This window comes from Sinocyclocheilus anshuiensis, unplaced genomic scaffold (genome assembly GCF_001515605.1).
Source record: "Sinocyclocheilus anshuiensis isolate Anshui unplaced genomic scaffold, SAMN03320099.WGS_v1.1 scaffold207, whole genome shotgun sequence".
In the NCBI taxonomy this organism is placed as follows: domain Eukaryota; kingdom Metazoa; phylum Chordata; class Actinopteri; order Cypriniformes; family Cyprinidae; genus Sinocyclocheilus; species Sinocyclocheilus anshuiensis.
The window spans coordinates 3,382,808-3,399,855 of NW_015551045.1; the positions used below are offsets into that span (position 1 = coordinate 3,382,808).

The 17,048-nt window shown below is 37.3% G+C and overlaps 1 protein-coding gene across 1 annotated transcript in view; it reads right to left on the reverse strand.

Moving 5' to 3' along the window:
• Positions 1-17,048, reverse strand: part of LOC107661712 (gamma-aminobutyric acid receptor subunit alpha-3-like) — a 151,893-nt gene that overhangs the window by 120,527 nt on the left and 14,318 nt on the right. The window contains exon 2 of the mRNA XM_016451454.1: positions 7,240-7,346. Within this exon, the coding sequence (XP_016306940.1) occupies positions 7,240-7,325 (86 nt within the window). The 5' untranslated portion in view covers positions 7,326-7,346. The remainder of the gene's footprint in view (positions 1-7,239; positions 7,347-17,048) is intronic.

The following is a 17,048-nucleotide window of genomic DNA, read 5'->3' on the forward strand; positions in this document are numbered from 1 at the left end:
GCTGTCTGTGGAGTGGTCGCCATCTCAGTGGCACATCAATTGGCGTGTTTCTAGCTTTGAAACAATTTCTCCCGGACCTAAGAGATCTCCATGTGTTGGTGCGCACCGACAACACAGCGGTGGTCTCTTATATCAACCACCAAGGAGGTCTGCGTTCGCGCCCCCTATACAGGCTGCCGCACCAGATCCTTGTGTGGTCCCAGGGCAAACTCCTCTCGCTGAGAGCAGTTCACATTCCTGGGCATCTCAATATGGGAGCAGACATCCTGTCGAGGCAGGGGCTGAGGCCCGGGGAATGGAGACTTCACCCCGAGGTGGTGAAGCAAATATGGAGAGCTTTTGGCCAGGCTCAGGTGGACCTGTTTGCGACTCGAGAGACATCGCACTGTCCCCTCTGGTTCTCTCTCACTCATCCAGCTCCACTGGGGCTGGATGCCATGTCCAGCTCCTCTCGGACTGGACGCTATGGTACATACGTGGCCGAGGCTTCGTTTGTACACCTTTTCCCCAATTGCTCTGCTCCCGGGAGTTCTGGAGAGAGTGCGCCGGGATATCGCAAGCCGTTTTAGCATTTAAAGTTTGTTTTGACTATCCATGAATAACGTTTAAGATAGGAACAATTGTATTTTGACGAGTCATAATTATAATTCGACTAGTCACAATGACAATTAAAGATATCTGCAATCATAATTGCACTAGTAAGAAATCAGATTAAAGATATCTCTAAATACTTTATGACTAGTCAAAACTCCATTTAAGATATTTGTAATGACATCATAGATATCTTCAATAGGGCGTCACAAAGGTATCTCTAATTCAGTTTCGACTAGTCACAATTATATTTTAAGATATCTGAATTGTATCTGCTCCTAATCGAATCTGCTGTTGTGGAGTCATAATTATAATTCGACTAGTCACAATGACAATTAAAGATATCTGCAATTATAATTGCACTAGTAAGAAATCAGATTAAAGATATCTCTAAATACTTTATGACTAGTCAAAACTCCATTTAAGATATTTGTAATGACATCATAGATATCTTCAATAGGGCGTCACAAAGGTATCTCTAATTCAGTTTCGACTAGTCACAATTATATTTTAAGATATCTGAATTGTATCTGCTCCTAATCGAATCTGCTGTTGTGTGACGTGAGACTAAATTTACTCAGCTCCTCCCAGAGCTCCTCCCCAACTAATGTTTAGTGCTAACTGCTAACAACAGTGGTCTGCTTTTCTTGTCCCGGAGAGAAAAGCTACTGGATGAATTACTTCAGGGGTTATTAAATAATATCTGGATGCAGCCATATGTGGTAAAAGGTCTCCAGCGTGCATGTATGTATAGCGCTGTGATTTTAATTGAATCATGTTGCAAAACGGACCAAATGCCGTGTAATGTTAAATAAAGGCAGAAAACCGCAAACTGCTCGTCTGAATTTATTTATTATATATTTAGACATAATGAAGAACAATGGAATTATACAACAAAAACATGAACAGTACAAATAAATGCATGACGGACAGGAAACTATGCTTCATAATCAGATGCAGTCAAAAAAGGTAAAGGCTGATTTTAAAAAGATTACAATCTAATAAAAGTTTAACTGGCATTGATGACATTTATTAGTAGATTGCATTACGTTGTGTATGGATTCAGGTTTACTTGTGTCATTATGGCAGGTTGTTTCCCCCCCGGAATAAAAAATAAAAGTAATTTGCAGCTTTTTATCTTACAATTCTGACTTTTGGCATTGATGACATTTATTAGTAGATTGCATTACGTTGTGTATGGATTCAGGTTTACTTGTGTCATTATGGCAGCCTGTTTCCGCCATGGAATAAAAAATAAAGGTAATTTGCAGCCTTTTATCTTACAGTTCTGACTTTTTTTTATCAGAATTGATCAGAATCAGAGATATAAACAATGCGAGTTATAAACTTTTTAACTCACAATAATTACTTTATGCGAGTTGCATTGTGTTTAGCTATATCTCGCAATTCTGAGAAAAAAAGTCAGAATTGTGAGATAAAAAGTCGCTATTTATTTATTTCTTTATTATTTCTTTATTTAGTGGCGGAAACAAGCTTCCATAGGAAATAGCCCACATGGTGGGAGTATTGTATTGTATTATAGCAAGAGATCTATGATGATGATGATATTCTGCTGTGTTCAATGATGAGCGCCAATGTATTCTTTTAACATTATATCAAATGTTGCAACAGCTGACATGAGGCCAATACAAATCCTTAGCTACTGATTTTACATGTGTTCATTTGTAAATAAAGGCTAACACACAGCACACACGTCTCAACATAACGATATAGAACAGGACAAAAACCTATCTGAGTCCTCTTTGTATAGCCTACCACTTTTACACATGCTCCAGCTACATTTTTATTTCCATACTTTTGAATTACTTCTGTATAAAACAAATGACCCAAAGACACAGGACCTTTATTATACAACTCTTAGACAAAATGGCAGATGACAACAGTTTCCAATTAGGATTGGTTAATAAAATGTTTAAGGTGGGGCTTAACAATGGTGCATTTGCATGCACATTTTAGATATCTATAAAGGCTTTTACATTAGAATTACTTCTGTATAAAACAAATGACCCAAAGACACAGGACCTTTATTATACAACTCTTAGACAAAATGGCAGATGACAACAGTTTCCAATTAGGATTGGTTAATAAAATGTTTAAGGTGGGGCTTAACAATGGTGCATTTGCATGCACATTTTAGATATCTATAAAGGAATTTTGACTAGTCACATTGTTAATTCCAGATATCTACATTGAAATTCTTCCTAGTCACAAAGCTAAATGCAGATATCTCCAAAGAAAGATCTTCCTAGTCAAAAATCTGATTGAGATTTAACATTATATCAAATGTTGCAACAGCTGACATGAGGCCTATACAAATCCTTAGCTACTGATTTTACATGTGTTCGTTTGTAAATAAAGTCTAACAATTTAATCCACAGCACACACGTCTCAACATTACGATATAGAATAGGACAAAAGACTGTCTGAGTCTTCTCTGTGTAGTCTACCACTTTTACACATGCTCCAGCTACATTTTTATTTCCATACTTTTGAATTACTTCTGTATAAAACAGTTTAAAATGACCCAAAGACACAGGACCTTTATTATACAACTCTTAGACAAAATGGCAGATGACAACAGTTTCCAATTAGGATTGGTTAATAAAATGTTTAAGGTGGGACTTAACAAAGCTGCATTTGCTTGCACATTTTAGATATATATAAAGGATTTTTGACTAGTCACATAGTTAATTCCAGATATCTACATTGAAATTCTTCCTAGCCACATAGCTCAATGCAGATATCTCCAAAGAAAGATATTCCTAGTCAAAAATCAGATTGAGATATCCATAATTAAATTGCAGATATCTTTAAATGAGATTTGACTAGGAAGAATTCCAAATAATTATGACTAGTCAAACACCAGTTAGAGATATCTTGAATTACAATTTTTACTAGTGTTAATTCAGTTAGAGATGTCTCTAATTTAATTATCACTAGTAGAATTGTAATTTGAGATATCTTTAATTAGAATTATGCCTAGTACAAAATCAATTACAGATATCTTTAATTACAATTTCTACTAGTCAAAACTATTTTGTAGATATCCGAAAATATTTTCCAATGGAAGTCAATGGAACAATATGACTAGTTGTAATAGCATTGTAGATATCTCGAATTTATATTATGACTAGTCAAAATAACATTGTAGATATCTTTACTTCATATAATGACTAGTCATAATCACATTGTAGATATCTTAATTCCAATTACGACGAGTCAAAATTGCAGAATAGATATCTGGAATTGGAATTTTGACTAGTCAAAACTAAATTATGACTAGTACAGCAAGGAGTATTTAATGCTAAAACCGCTTGCCATACCGGGACGGGGTTCGTCTACTGCTAGTAGCCCCGTTCTGGCCGGTCCGAGTATGGTTCTCGGACCTGATTTCACTCCTTGACGGCTCTCCATGGGAGATTCCTTTCAGGAGGGATCTCCTCTCACAGGCGGAGGGCACATCCCCGCCCGAAGCTGTGGGTGTGGCCCCTGTGGGGGCACAACTCGTAGCTTCTGGTCTCTCAACCGAGGTTGTTGAGACCATCCTCCAATCCAGAGCTTCCTCCACTAGGAAACTGTATGCCCTGAAGTGGAAACTTTTCACTTCTTGGTGCGGAGACCGCCAGCTCGACCCAGTCAACTGCCCGGTTGGTACAGTTCTGGAATTCCTGCAGGCCTGTCTCTCCGCAGGGTTGACCCACTCCACCCTAAAGGTCTACGTGGCGGCCATTGCGGCCTACCACGCCCCTATTGGTGGCCAGTCAGTGGGCAGACACCCCCTGGTTACACGTTTCCTCCGCGGTGCGCTGAGGCTGAGGCCTCCAGTACGATCTTGCGTCCCCCCGTGGGACCTGGCTGTGGTGCTAGAAGCTCTTGGTAAGCCTCCATTCGAGCCTATTGAGGAGATTTCTCATCGCCATCTCACAATAAAGACTCCTTCCTTCGGCCGATATCTTCTCTCAAGAGAGTTGGGGATCTGCAGGCCCTCTCAGTGGCCCCTTCCTATATTGATTTTGCGCTCTTTTTGGCCAAAGTGTTTCTCTACCCTCGAGCGGGGTATGTTCCTAAAGTCCCCTCCTCTACACCACGGCCTGTCGTACTCCAGGCCTTCTGTCCTCCTCCCTTCCGGGAGCCCGACCAGCAGAAGCTAAGAGAGGTCTTCCTGCTACTAAGCAGACCCTCAGCCGGTGGATTGTAGATGCCATTTCCATTGCTTATGAGTCCTCTGATCTCCCCTCGCTATTGGGGGCCAAGGCTCACTCGACTAGAAGTGTGGCGGCCTCCAAGGCCTTTTTAGCAGTTGTGCCTATGCAGGACATCTGCAATGCTGTGGGTTGGTCCATGCCCCTCACGTTCGTCAGGTTCTATGGCCTAGATATGCGAGCCACTTCAGGCTCTTCTGTTCTCTTGCCCTAGCTTCCACACTGGGCAGGGATTTGTAAGGCTGGCGGCGTGGGCATTCTCATTCCCAAAACGTTTCGACGCAGCTCGAGTTCCTGAAGGGGAACGTCTCCAGGTTACACATGTAACCATGGTTCCCCGAAGGGAACGAGACGCTGCGTCCTTTTAAGCTTCCTGGTCGTTACGTCTCGCTCATCCATTGGACTGATTACACATGTGATTCAGAGCGTGGTCACGCTGAAGGCATTCCCAAAGTGTTTCGGCGCAGCGTCTCGTTCCCTTCGGGGAACCATGGTTACATGCGTAACCAGGAGACGCTCTCCAGCGTGTTCATGTTTTTACTGGTGTATCACGATAGCGAATGCAGCACTAAAAAATGGGCGTTGAAGTATAGAAAGAGGGTGATGACGTAATACAAATTATCTTTAGCTATATGTGAGGTGGCCAACATATTTATAAACAAACCTGTCTTTACTACAACAATGGAATTAAAAGCTACCAATCAACAGATGCCAGAGTACTGAATAATATTACTTTCTAAAGGAAAACTGCCTAGGCCAACGTATTAGAACATTTGACTCTATATACTTTATTTAAACACACTTTAGAGTACTAGATATAGTATGTCTTAGATAAAAAATTACAGACAAGTTACCATGATACCACCACTACTTTACTATAAAACACATGCTCATTGCAACCGCTTCACTAACATAACAATCATTATAACAGATGCATAATTTTATGGCAAGTTACAACAGCCAGAACTGCCACCCGTGACAAAACAATTAAGTGAAATAATCGACTAATTACACCCAATTATCTAGCTCTCTTATATGAAAAAAAAAACCCTTAACTTATATATTGATATAGTAGCCTAATATTAAAAGCAGGGTAGGTAATTTGGTTCAAAAACATTTTTTGTTATGCAGGTTGAAAGTTGCTTCACATCCTGATCGCAATCACTAAGTTAAGTGGTCTAAATGTATTTATTTGTATTATATCGTCTGTGCAAGGTATAGACCATAAAATGTTTGTCTAATCATATCCCTTGGTTCGATGGCTACGATAGGCTGTCCTACCTACCTGTCAACATATGTATTTGCATACCTCCGCAATACCCTCAGTATTGCAGACCGAGCATGGATGGAAGCCGATATTATTGTAATATTATGCGCTTTGTGTTGTAATGTTTTTTTCACCAGTGAATGAGACTTGAGGTAATCTGACAGCGTTGCATTCAACCAACGCCATCTCTTATAGTGTCGCTGGTTAGCCTCTGGTCTTCCTATGCACATTCACGTGTTTTTGAGGAGGCGTGGCTTTGGAGAGTGATTTGCAGGGAGGGTGGGATCTTATGCTTTCAAAGCTAGCTTGCTATTGCTAGCCTCTCCAAAATCACCTACCCTACCTTAATGCTAGAAAGCCAATGCAATTGTGATTTTTTTAAATCATTAAAATCCCTTTTCACAATCATCTTGACTAAGGGGGAAGGACAGCCTGGTTGAGGGAGCAACGCCCAATCACACCCCTCCGTGGCTCTGGCCCTGTGTCTCAACCCAACGGGCTGAACAAAAATTATCATTTGGCCAACTCTAAATGAACTTCGCTTTACCCAGATTTTGTTCGAAATGACATCATACCAGTTCATTCTTTGATTTTGCTTGGGGCCTTTATGAATACAAGCTTGAGACACACTTGGAATGGTTCAGGAAAGACCTGTGTCATGAAAGGGATCCTATTTTATGATTTAATGCTGTATTTCGTTTTTAGAAGACCACTAGCTCTGGCACTTGATTGCAAACTCATAATCCCCTTTTCCCCCAAATCTCTGTCTGTATGTACGTTCACAACTCTGACATGTACGAGTGGGCTAATGAGCAGTGAAAACCAACTGGCATCACTGCAACGCAATCTAGGCTAAACTCGTCTCGGAATCCCTCAGGTTCTTCCAGCGTGAGTTTCTTTAAAGGTTTATTGAGTCACACTTGTAACCAAGCCCGCTCCACCAACGAAAATCCAATTCATGGCAGTTTGTGCGAACGATTTACAGCCAGCTACGGTTGGCTCCAATGGCATTTTGCAGATCGTAAAAGCCCCTGCACAGTAATACAACCTTATTAATGAATGTATTAGCTGCAATGCATCCCTAGAGCCTGCAACATGGGGAAAAGAGAAAAGGTAAGAGAGTTTGACTTGATGGGGAGGGTTGATGAGTCATCCTACCCGGTTTGCAAGCTGGGGTCGAAAAGCATGAGGAAGATCCACACGCAGGGGATGCATGCTGCGAGCTTGCGGAGAACGCCAGCCATATCACTCTGAGTTCTGAACGCCTGCAGAAAGAAGAGGGAAAGGAGGGTGAGAACAAGCAAATTAGCAAAGTGGAGAACTTCATAAGAATACAAGCTCTGTCACCTGCGCCAGTTCTGAAAGTCAAATATGAAAGGTGCTACTCAGCTGCCTGCCACTGATGTGGACATTTGATTTGTCGATTTGAAACATCAAAATAAATGTGTGTAGGAATAAAATTTTTAGAGACTCAGTACAAGTACAGATATTTTTAGGAAGTTTTTTAGAATTTTTTTTTTTTTAAATGTTTAGGATTTTTTTTCTCTGCTTCCCCTCTGCTTCTCTGTTGATTTGTAGATGGATACATTCCACCTGTGCATGACATGGGTCACGGAGGTACATTGTAAGCAAATGTGTAAGTTAATTTAATAATCGGTTCCTTCATGAGCTGGAATTTTATTGGCTGTGCCCCATAGGAAGTTGAAATGGGAGATTAATTAAAATTGCAGGACATGGAATTTACTAGATTATAATTACGCTAAATTTAACAGGTAAAAGCATTCTGAGAACCCTTTTCCATAAAATGAAAGTTAACTAACAAGACAGTATAAGCATGCATATATATTGTAGTTATAAATTATTAAATTATCAAAAGTAACAATAAATTACAGAACTGGTCTTGGTCTTCAAAAAGCACATCTTGAAAAAGGGGGAGTCGTCTTATAATCAGGGTTGTCTTATATTCAGAACAATACGATAGATTGTTTTGTCTGTCTGTCTGTCTGTTATGCCTATAAAAACTTACAGCCTAGGCACTGTCAAGCAATCATTCCAAGTCTGACAAACATTTATTTTCTAGGTAAAAATTATGCTTTCTGTTTGGTACCTTAATTCAAATTCAGAAATAATATCTGAATTGCTAAAACATGCCTGACACATTCTTAGGTATTTATAGCCTAAGAAGTCCCTTTGAAGTTAAAATGATTATTTAGTACTTGGATTAAGTATAATTATAATAAAATTTAAATTAAATTTTTATTTGTTTTTGTTATTTTTATAATCTATATTGTAACTTTATATTTTGTCTTAAAAATGCCCTTAAATCCATGATTAAAATAATAAATATGAACCATTATATTTAAAACTTGACCTGGTAACCTCACTATATTCAAATACAGGACACTATAGCTAATCACCAATATGCATTTATTTATTTGTTTGTTTGAAGAAAAGCAGTGTATTGTGTTGTGTGTCATTTCTATGTCTAACAATATACTGTATTTGGTAAGAACTGTCTCAGTGTGTGAGAATGTAGGAAACTATCGGATACATCCCTAGACTTGTCAATGTATGAGAATGCAACCTGTTTGTGACAAGTGTTTGCTGGAACTTACTGTGCAGAGCAGTGCTGCAAGAATTTGATTAAACTGTCTGGAGATTCTTTGCTCTGATAGCCTGCCAAATGGCAGCCTGCAGTCACATTTTCTCTGTTAACTTCTGCTGTTTGGATATGTATCTGTATCTACAGCTTTTAGGGGCAAACATGCCTCTGATAGGAGGCTTGAAAGCATTTTCACTTGTAAAATTTTGAGAGGGAGATTAATATGAACATCTATATGCAAGCTGCATTTGAGTTCCATTAAGTGCACAGAGAATTAGGAGTGGACTTCAATCTAATTGCAAAGAGCCCAAAACAGAAATGCAATCCCTTTGCAAAGCAACACTTGAACTCAACAAACACAAAGTCATTTATTTAACAAAAGTTATCTGCAGTAGGCGATTGCATTCAGAGTAGGCTGTATTTTTTTCTGCTAGCATTTGCAAAGCCATTATTGCTATGTTCCTAGTGGCAACTTCTGTGTATATGCTGAATACATTTTAAAGGATTAATAAAACTCTCTCACACACATACACAACCTTGCATACTTTGATTCAAGAAAAAAGACAGAGCTGAATTGAAGTCTCAGCACCTTTGACTGATCCACGATCAACAACGAGGAGAAATGAGATATATTGCCCACGCCAGCATCCCACGTTGGCCCGCTCCTGTGGCTTATCTTAAATTAAAAGGTGAAAATACATTAAGTTCCAAGGTGCTTGCAGGCTTTGCAGCAGTGCTACCCTTGATTTTATAGTCTGCTGCCAGACATACACAGTAGAACAGTAGAAGCACAAGGACAGCATGGCAAATAAGTCCTTCATCTCCCCTATTGATCTGGCTTTCGTTTCTCAAAGCTGTGACACCTTTACACATTATATTCCATCTACAGCACAGGTACAACGCAGAAACAGTAACCCTGTTACTGGTGGCATATTGGCAAGTACATTATGAATGTCAACCTTACCTGACCCATACATTTCAGGTCTTGAAACAGGTCTCCTACTAAAGATCTGAAGAAATGAATCAGGTGTGTTTGATTAGGAAGATTTTGAAATGCTGTGCCCCAATTCGACTACTAATTTATTTTTGAGAAGAAAAAGTAGCAGGAGAGTAGGCAAACTTTGGGACACACTATCATAAACTTGCGCTTTGTCGAACAGTTATGTGCATTCTGTCCGTGTAAACTGGCCTGTCAATCATGCTGTCACAGTTAAAACCTCATATACGCATTCCATATTTGATTTAATTAAATTAAAAACACTACTCAAATAATTATTCCTGCCATATTGGAGAGAAAACAAGTAGCACACTGATCTGCCAGTCATGGGTTTTCATGCGGAAAGCTCTGCTCATGTTTTTTTGCATAATAGTGTCCAAACGTACCTGTTTTGCTATTGTCTTATCCATATCCTTATAAAAGTTCAGAATGTTGTTGCAGATGAAATATGTTAAATAAATATTTAGTTAGGTATTGATTATCAATCATTCAAACCCCTTTCAAGGTGTTTCTACTTAACTGTCAGTCTCATGAATATATAGCTTATTTGTACTTCTTTTTATTCGTGTTTGTAGCTCTGAATTGAACCTTTCTCTACAGTGCAGTGGGTTGTGGATAAGACCCTGTGCATGGTTCCATCCTGATGTAACCGTCAAATCCTGCACTCATTAAAAATTTGCCACCTCATGAAGCGTTATGACAAAAGATGATTACTACACACCTTGTTTGGGGTGATGGATACATTTGAATGAGATATAGTCATTTAGAGTACTTTGGGCCTGCTTTTTGCCCTTTTTGGATTAAATAATTGAGATTAAACTCAATTATTACATTTTTCTTAAACAAACAAAAAAAAAAAGTTTTTCATTTTTGTGTGGACTTTCCTTTTTAAACTGCAAACTTACTTCCTGTCATGGGTCTCTTCTAAAGAAATCCACAATTCCATAGCTGCCACGCTTCATGACACCACTGACAAAGTCAGTAAAAAAAGTTCCTATGCCAAAGACTGGCTGATGCAGCTACTCACAAGTCCGGGAAAAACAAGCAGTCAAAAGAAAGTTATGTGTAGCTGCTGAGAACTGTCAAAGCATCAGCGAAAGGTCAAAAGACCTGGACCAACTTAACGTACATGCTAAGCTGTGTCGAAGACCATTAAATACACATGGCCTCAGGAGCATTGCTAGCATGGAGGATATTGAATAATTTAAAAGCAGTTCATCTAAATGGGAAATTCTGAAGGCCGCTGTTCTAATAACATAATCAACAATGCCGTGTTAGTGTCAGCGTCCTTATTACATTGTCTCAAAAAGAATTAAAACAGTTGAATTAAAACAAATGCACAGTGATTTAAAATCTCAAAACTCATTTACTAAATAGAGTCTGAAATGTTCAGTAGTTTGGTTTGTTTGTTTGTTAGTTAGTTTTTCGTGAACCAGATAAGCAAAACCTTGCAGCTTAATTTGATCCCAGAAGGTTCCCTGTGAAAGTTTTTAACATTGCAGAAACCATTCAGTATTATATGTCATGCAATGTGGAAGTAACCTAAACAAAACAAAACAAGACTGAAAGCTTATATTCTCTGTTTTTACAAAATGGTTATTGTTAATAATAGTCTACCGGTGTTATAATTTTAGAATTATCTTGGCTTTTGAGACTTTGTTTGAACATTTTTTCATTTTTATTACTTCTGCACATATGATATATTTACATGCATCTTTTCTGTAAAGATATTTAAGTGATTTGTTTTATATTTACACCATGCTGACAATTTCATGTGTGGGGTGCACTTGGGATAGAACTTTCTTTAACTAGATGGTTAATAAAGAAAATGTTACTTGTATCATGCTGTAGTTACATTTTTGAGTTCACTAATTAAACGTTAAAAAAAAAGAAAAAATCAAGATTGATTGATTGATTGATTTGTTTGTTTGCCATATCACCCAGCCCTAACATACACCATGTCCTATGAAAACTCTAGTACAGTCCGAGTGCAGCAATAACATGCTATTTTATTCATGGGCCAGATCAGCATCAATTTATTCACTTATTTATTTATTTATTTATTCATTTATTTTATGTTATTATTAATGAGCCTCCATTACAACTAATTCTGCATCATTAGTAGAGATGTTATGTGAGTAATAAAAGCTGTGGGATGCCTGCCTTTTTTCAAGAGCCCGAAATAACATTTCCATGGTCAGTAATGACAGACTATATTGCTATCCTTAATGTCATGTCTTCCTCCACATTCATAGTTAACAAAGTCTAGCTTATATGCTGGTCATTACATCAAACCTGTCACTCTTAACAGCCCTAAATGTCAATGATAACGCGTCACAGGGATGGAATCCGCACAGATTTAATGGATGTTACAACAGTTACAAGGAGTTCACATAATAACAAAACATTTAGAGATAATGTAAGAGTGTATGTACTAATGACTCTGTAGATTGCAGTAAGCATTTGCTGGCCATCATGAGTGAATGATTTATGGTGTCGTTTTATTTTTGCACTTAATATCTTGCATATATAAGCTGTAAGGAAATTGGGTTATTAAACAGCATATTTCAGGTTATTAACAGTGATCATTTCTAGGATTTCCTAGTGGATCACTATGTAGGTGGTAATATTTGAAGTTGGCATTAGAAATGCAGTCATGTAGCCAGTTGCATTTCACCAACAGAGGTCAAACTGGTCACTATAGTGCTGCTACATGCATGCAGTCACTTATTTTGCTACATGAGCACATAAAACAATCTATAAATGCTGTACTTGCTTTAGGTGGTTAACAGTCTGCACTGGAAAAAAACATTGGGTACCATTAAGTTGGATTTTTAAATAATCTCCTTTACAGCTCCAGTGCTATGTCTTGGCGCACCCCAAACACCTTGCAGCCTTTTTTTTTTTTTGAGTGTCCCACCCCAAACATGACAAAGCGTGACAAATTGATTAAAAACAGTCCAACGTTTTCCATCTTGAAATCTCTGCATTGTCTCATTCCACTGCAGTCTGTCTGGCAGATTTTGAATACAAGAAAAATGTCTAAGAAATCACCTCTAAGCAACACATCCGGTCAAGGTCAGATAAACCCAAAACAAACCTCAATTTGTACAGGTAACCCTTCTATCATTTTAGACATCCCTAGTACAAACACAGCAAAAAGAAAAAAGCAAAAAAAAAAACACCTGCTACTGTAACTCAAGCTGGCATTAGTGCTAAGTCAACATTTTGGCACAGCCAACACCTCTGTCAGAGTAGCAGCATGGTGGCGGTGTCCTCTTAAATGCCCCCTGCCTCTATTCACACCGACAGGTCCGCGGATCAGGCAGCACACACATCGCTGTCATCTCTGGCATTGCATCTAAAGAGGAAAGAACTGATAACCGGATAACAATGAGACAAGAGCCACACACACACTCCGGCCAAACAGGTGCAGGCAGCTGACAACAAATAATGAGTCTGCAGGCGACCTCGGTTCCCTTAAGAACTAATTTGCATGTTGGGCGCTGAAGTGGGTTCCAGGGTGGACTGCCTATGTTCTTGAGGCAATATGAAGCACTTCAAAGCAGTACCTGCCTCTCCTCTGGCAAAAACACATTGACAGCCATAAGTAGTGGAGGAGGGGGAATGTAGTGTCATACCAATGAAGGGGAAGGCTTTGTTGGCATACTGATTGATAAATGAACATCAACCACCACTGCTGCTGCCCATTAATCATTTGGAGTACATCAGACATCATATGTCAGAACACCATACACATGACCAGGAGGCCAGGAAATAGAGTTGAGGTCTAGAGCTGCAGGAAACACGGGAGTGTATATTTGTGTGTTGTTTTTTTTCTTTCTCCAACATTTGTCTTTTTCTTCATAATTTGTTCTTTTCCAAGAATGGAAAAAATAATCAGTGCAGTAAACAATTGGGATTATAGGTTCTTTTTTCATTTTGCTGAAATAAGGGATCCATTAATCATTACTTCTGAAAAGCCTGACACATACAGAGCAGCTATATAGATAGCATTCGGGGCTGAAAACGTAAGGTTTGAATACAGTCTAGATATTGTCAAGATACTCAATCTTTCGTATGATTTTCTGAATGTATGGCTAAGGAGGAAAGCTAAACTTGTGTAAATAATTGATCAAAATGTTCATTATAGCACAGTTCGGTTTTAAATCTCCTGAAATGTGCAATTATATATACATAATTATGCATCTGGATACAATCACAAAACAAAAATGCACAGTTAAGAAATAAATGTTTTTCTTTCTCAGTTATAGTACTGCATTGAACTGTTACTGTAAGTGAAATAAAATAATAGCATTTAAGTAATAATAACAAATATATATATATATATATATATATATATATATATATAAATGATTGACTTTCATTTAGTCATTTAGCAGATGCTTTTATCTAAAGCAACTTACAAATGAGGACAATAGAAGCAACCAAAATCAACAAAGGAGCAATGATATGCAAGTGCTATAACAAGTCTCAGTTAGATTAACGTAGTACACGTAGCAAGGGTTTTTTAATTATATAATAAATAAAAAGAAAACAGATCGAATAGAAAAAGAATAGAGCAAGCTAGTGTTAGAAGCCTTTTTTGCTTTTGTTAATTGTATAATACATAAAAAAGAAATATATAGAATACACAAAGAATAGAGAAACTAGTGTTAGTTTTTTTTTTTAAGAAAACAAGCAGTTAGTACATGAATAGAGTGCAAGTCTAAAAGGGGCAAGTTTTTTATTTTTATTTTTTGTATAAAGAATAGAATTAGAATAGAGAGTGTTAGAGTTAGAGGGTCAAATAAAGATGGAAGAGATGTGTTTTTAGCCGATTCTTGAAGATGGCTACAGATTCAGCTGCTCGGATTGAGTTGGGCAGGTCATTCCACCAGGAGGGAACATTTAATTTAAAAGTATATATAAATTATGCAAGGCCCAGCCTCCATCGTGTCAAAGTGGCACGGCACTTTCAATCTGCTGCGGAGACGAGGAAAAATAGGAAAGAAAGTGAGCAAGATAAGGGTAAGTGATGGACTTTATAAAGCTGATGCTGAAATGGTGCTGCATTGTTTTGTCAATTTAATTGGGCATTTCGTGAGAGCTTTGAAGACGCTGTGCCAGTGTAACAACAGTGTCGTGCATAAGACCTGAATAATTGGAGATACCTTATTATCTAAATTGTTTAGATTTTTAGAACATATATTAGCTTATTTATATATTTATTTATATTAGCGACCAGTTAAACTTGACAGCACTGCATGAAAATTCGGTCTGATTTTCACATTGATATAGAAAAAAATAAAAAAAATAAATACGCAGACGGGCTGAAAAAATGCAACTTCATTCTCTGACAGGAGGTGGCACTTATTTCCGTTATTTCCGTCTTTATCACAGAGAAGAGAAGAAAGGAAGTCAAAACAGTATTTACATGTTTTCATTTACATGTTTGTTTGCATATTTTTGTATTTTAATCTGGATTTAAACAAGGCAGTGTAGAAAAGAGATTATTATTATTATTGAACAATAATAATTAATAATAATAATTTGAATAATACAAATTTTCATAACCCATTGGCAGGTGTTTTTGCTTTATTAAAACATTAATCTTACATTTTGATATATTTCTTTGAAAGGAGTGGTCAAACATTCCTAATTTAACATTTTTGTATATAAGCCTAACACTAACACATATATATATATACACAGGTGCATCTCAATAAATTAGAATGTCATGGAAAAGTTTATTTCAGTAATTCAACTCAAATTGTGAAACTCGTGTATTAAATAAATTCAATGCACACAGACTGAAGTATTTAAGTTTCAAGTCTGGTGAGTTTGCTACTTACAAATGAGGACAATAGAAGCAACCAAAATCAACAAAGGAGCAATGATATGCAAGTGCTATAACAAGTCTCAGTTAGATTAACGTAGTACACGTAGCAAGGGTTTTTTAATTATATAATAAATAAAAAGAAAACAGATCGAATAGAAAAAGAATAGAGCAAGCTAGTGTTAGAAGCCTTTTTTGCTTTTGTTAATTGTATAATACATAAAAAAGAAATATATAGAATACACAAAGAATAGAGAAACTAGTGTTAGTTTTTTTTTTTAAGAAAACAAGCAGTTAGTACATGAATAGAGTGCAAGTCTAAAAGGGGCAAGTTTTTTATTTTTTTTTTATTTTTTTTAGAATAGAATTAGAATAGAGAGTGCTAGAGTTAGAGGGTCAAATAAAGATGGAAGAGATGTGTTTTTAGCCGATTCTTGAAGATGGCTACAGATTCAGCTGCTCGGATTGAGTTGGGCAGGTCATTCCACCAGGAGGGAACATTTAATTTAAAAGTATATATAAATTATGCAAGGCCCAGCCTCCATCGTGTCAAAGTGGCACGGCACTTTCAATCTGCTGCGGAGACGAGGAAAAATAGGAAAGAAAGTGAGCAAGATAAGGGTAAGTGATGGACTTTATAAAGCTGATGCTGAAATGGTGCTGCATTGTTTTGTCAATTTAATTGGGCATTTCGTGAGAGCTTTGAAGACGCTGTGCCAGTGTAACAACAGTGTCGTGCATAAGACCTGAATAATTGGAGATACCTTATTATCTAAATTGTTTAGATTTTTAGAACATATATTAGCTTATTTATATATTTATTTATATTAGCGACCAGTTAAACTTGACAGCACTGCATGAAAATTCGGTCTGATTTTCACATTGATATAGAAAAAAATAAATAAATAAAAAACGCAGACGGGCTGAAAAAATGCAACTTCATTCTCTGACAGGAGGTGGCACTTATTTCCGTGTATACTTGCTTTATCACAGAGAAGAGAAGAAAGGAAGTCAAAACAGTATTTACATGTTTTCATTTACATGTTTGTTTGCATATTTTTGTATTTTAATCTGGATTTAAACAAGGCAGTGTAGAAAAGAGATTATTATTATTATTGAACAATAATAATTAATAATAATAATTTGAATAATACAAATTTTCATAACCCATTGGCAGGTGTTTTTGCTTTATTAAAACATTAATCTTACATTTTGATATATTTCTTTGAAAGGAGTGGTCAAACATTTCTAATTTAACATTTTTGTATATAAGCCTAACACTAACACATATATATATATACACAGGTGCATCTCAATAAATTAGAATGTCATGGAAAAGTTTATTTAACAGCCAGTTTTTAAAGAGATTCACTGTTTCTGACATAAGAGAATAAAATAATCTTTTCCGAAGACAAGATCATCTTGATTAGCTGTTCTGTCATAAGCGACAAGAGCGAATCTAATAATAGGATACAAACGGACTGATAAGGTCAGAGCAGTGTGATGGCCAGCTTGTCCCTAGACACTGT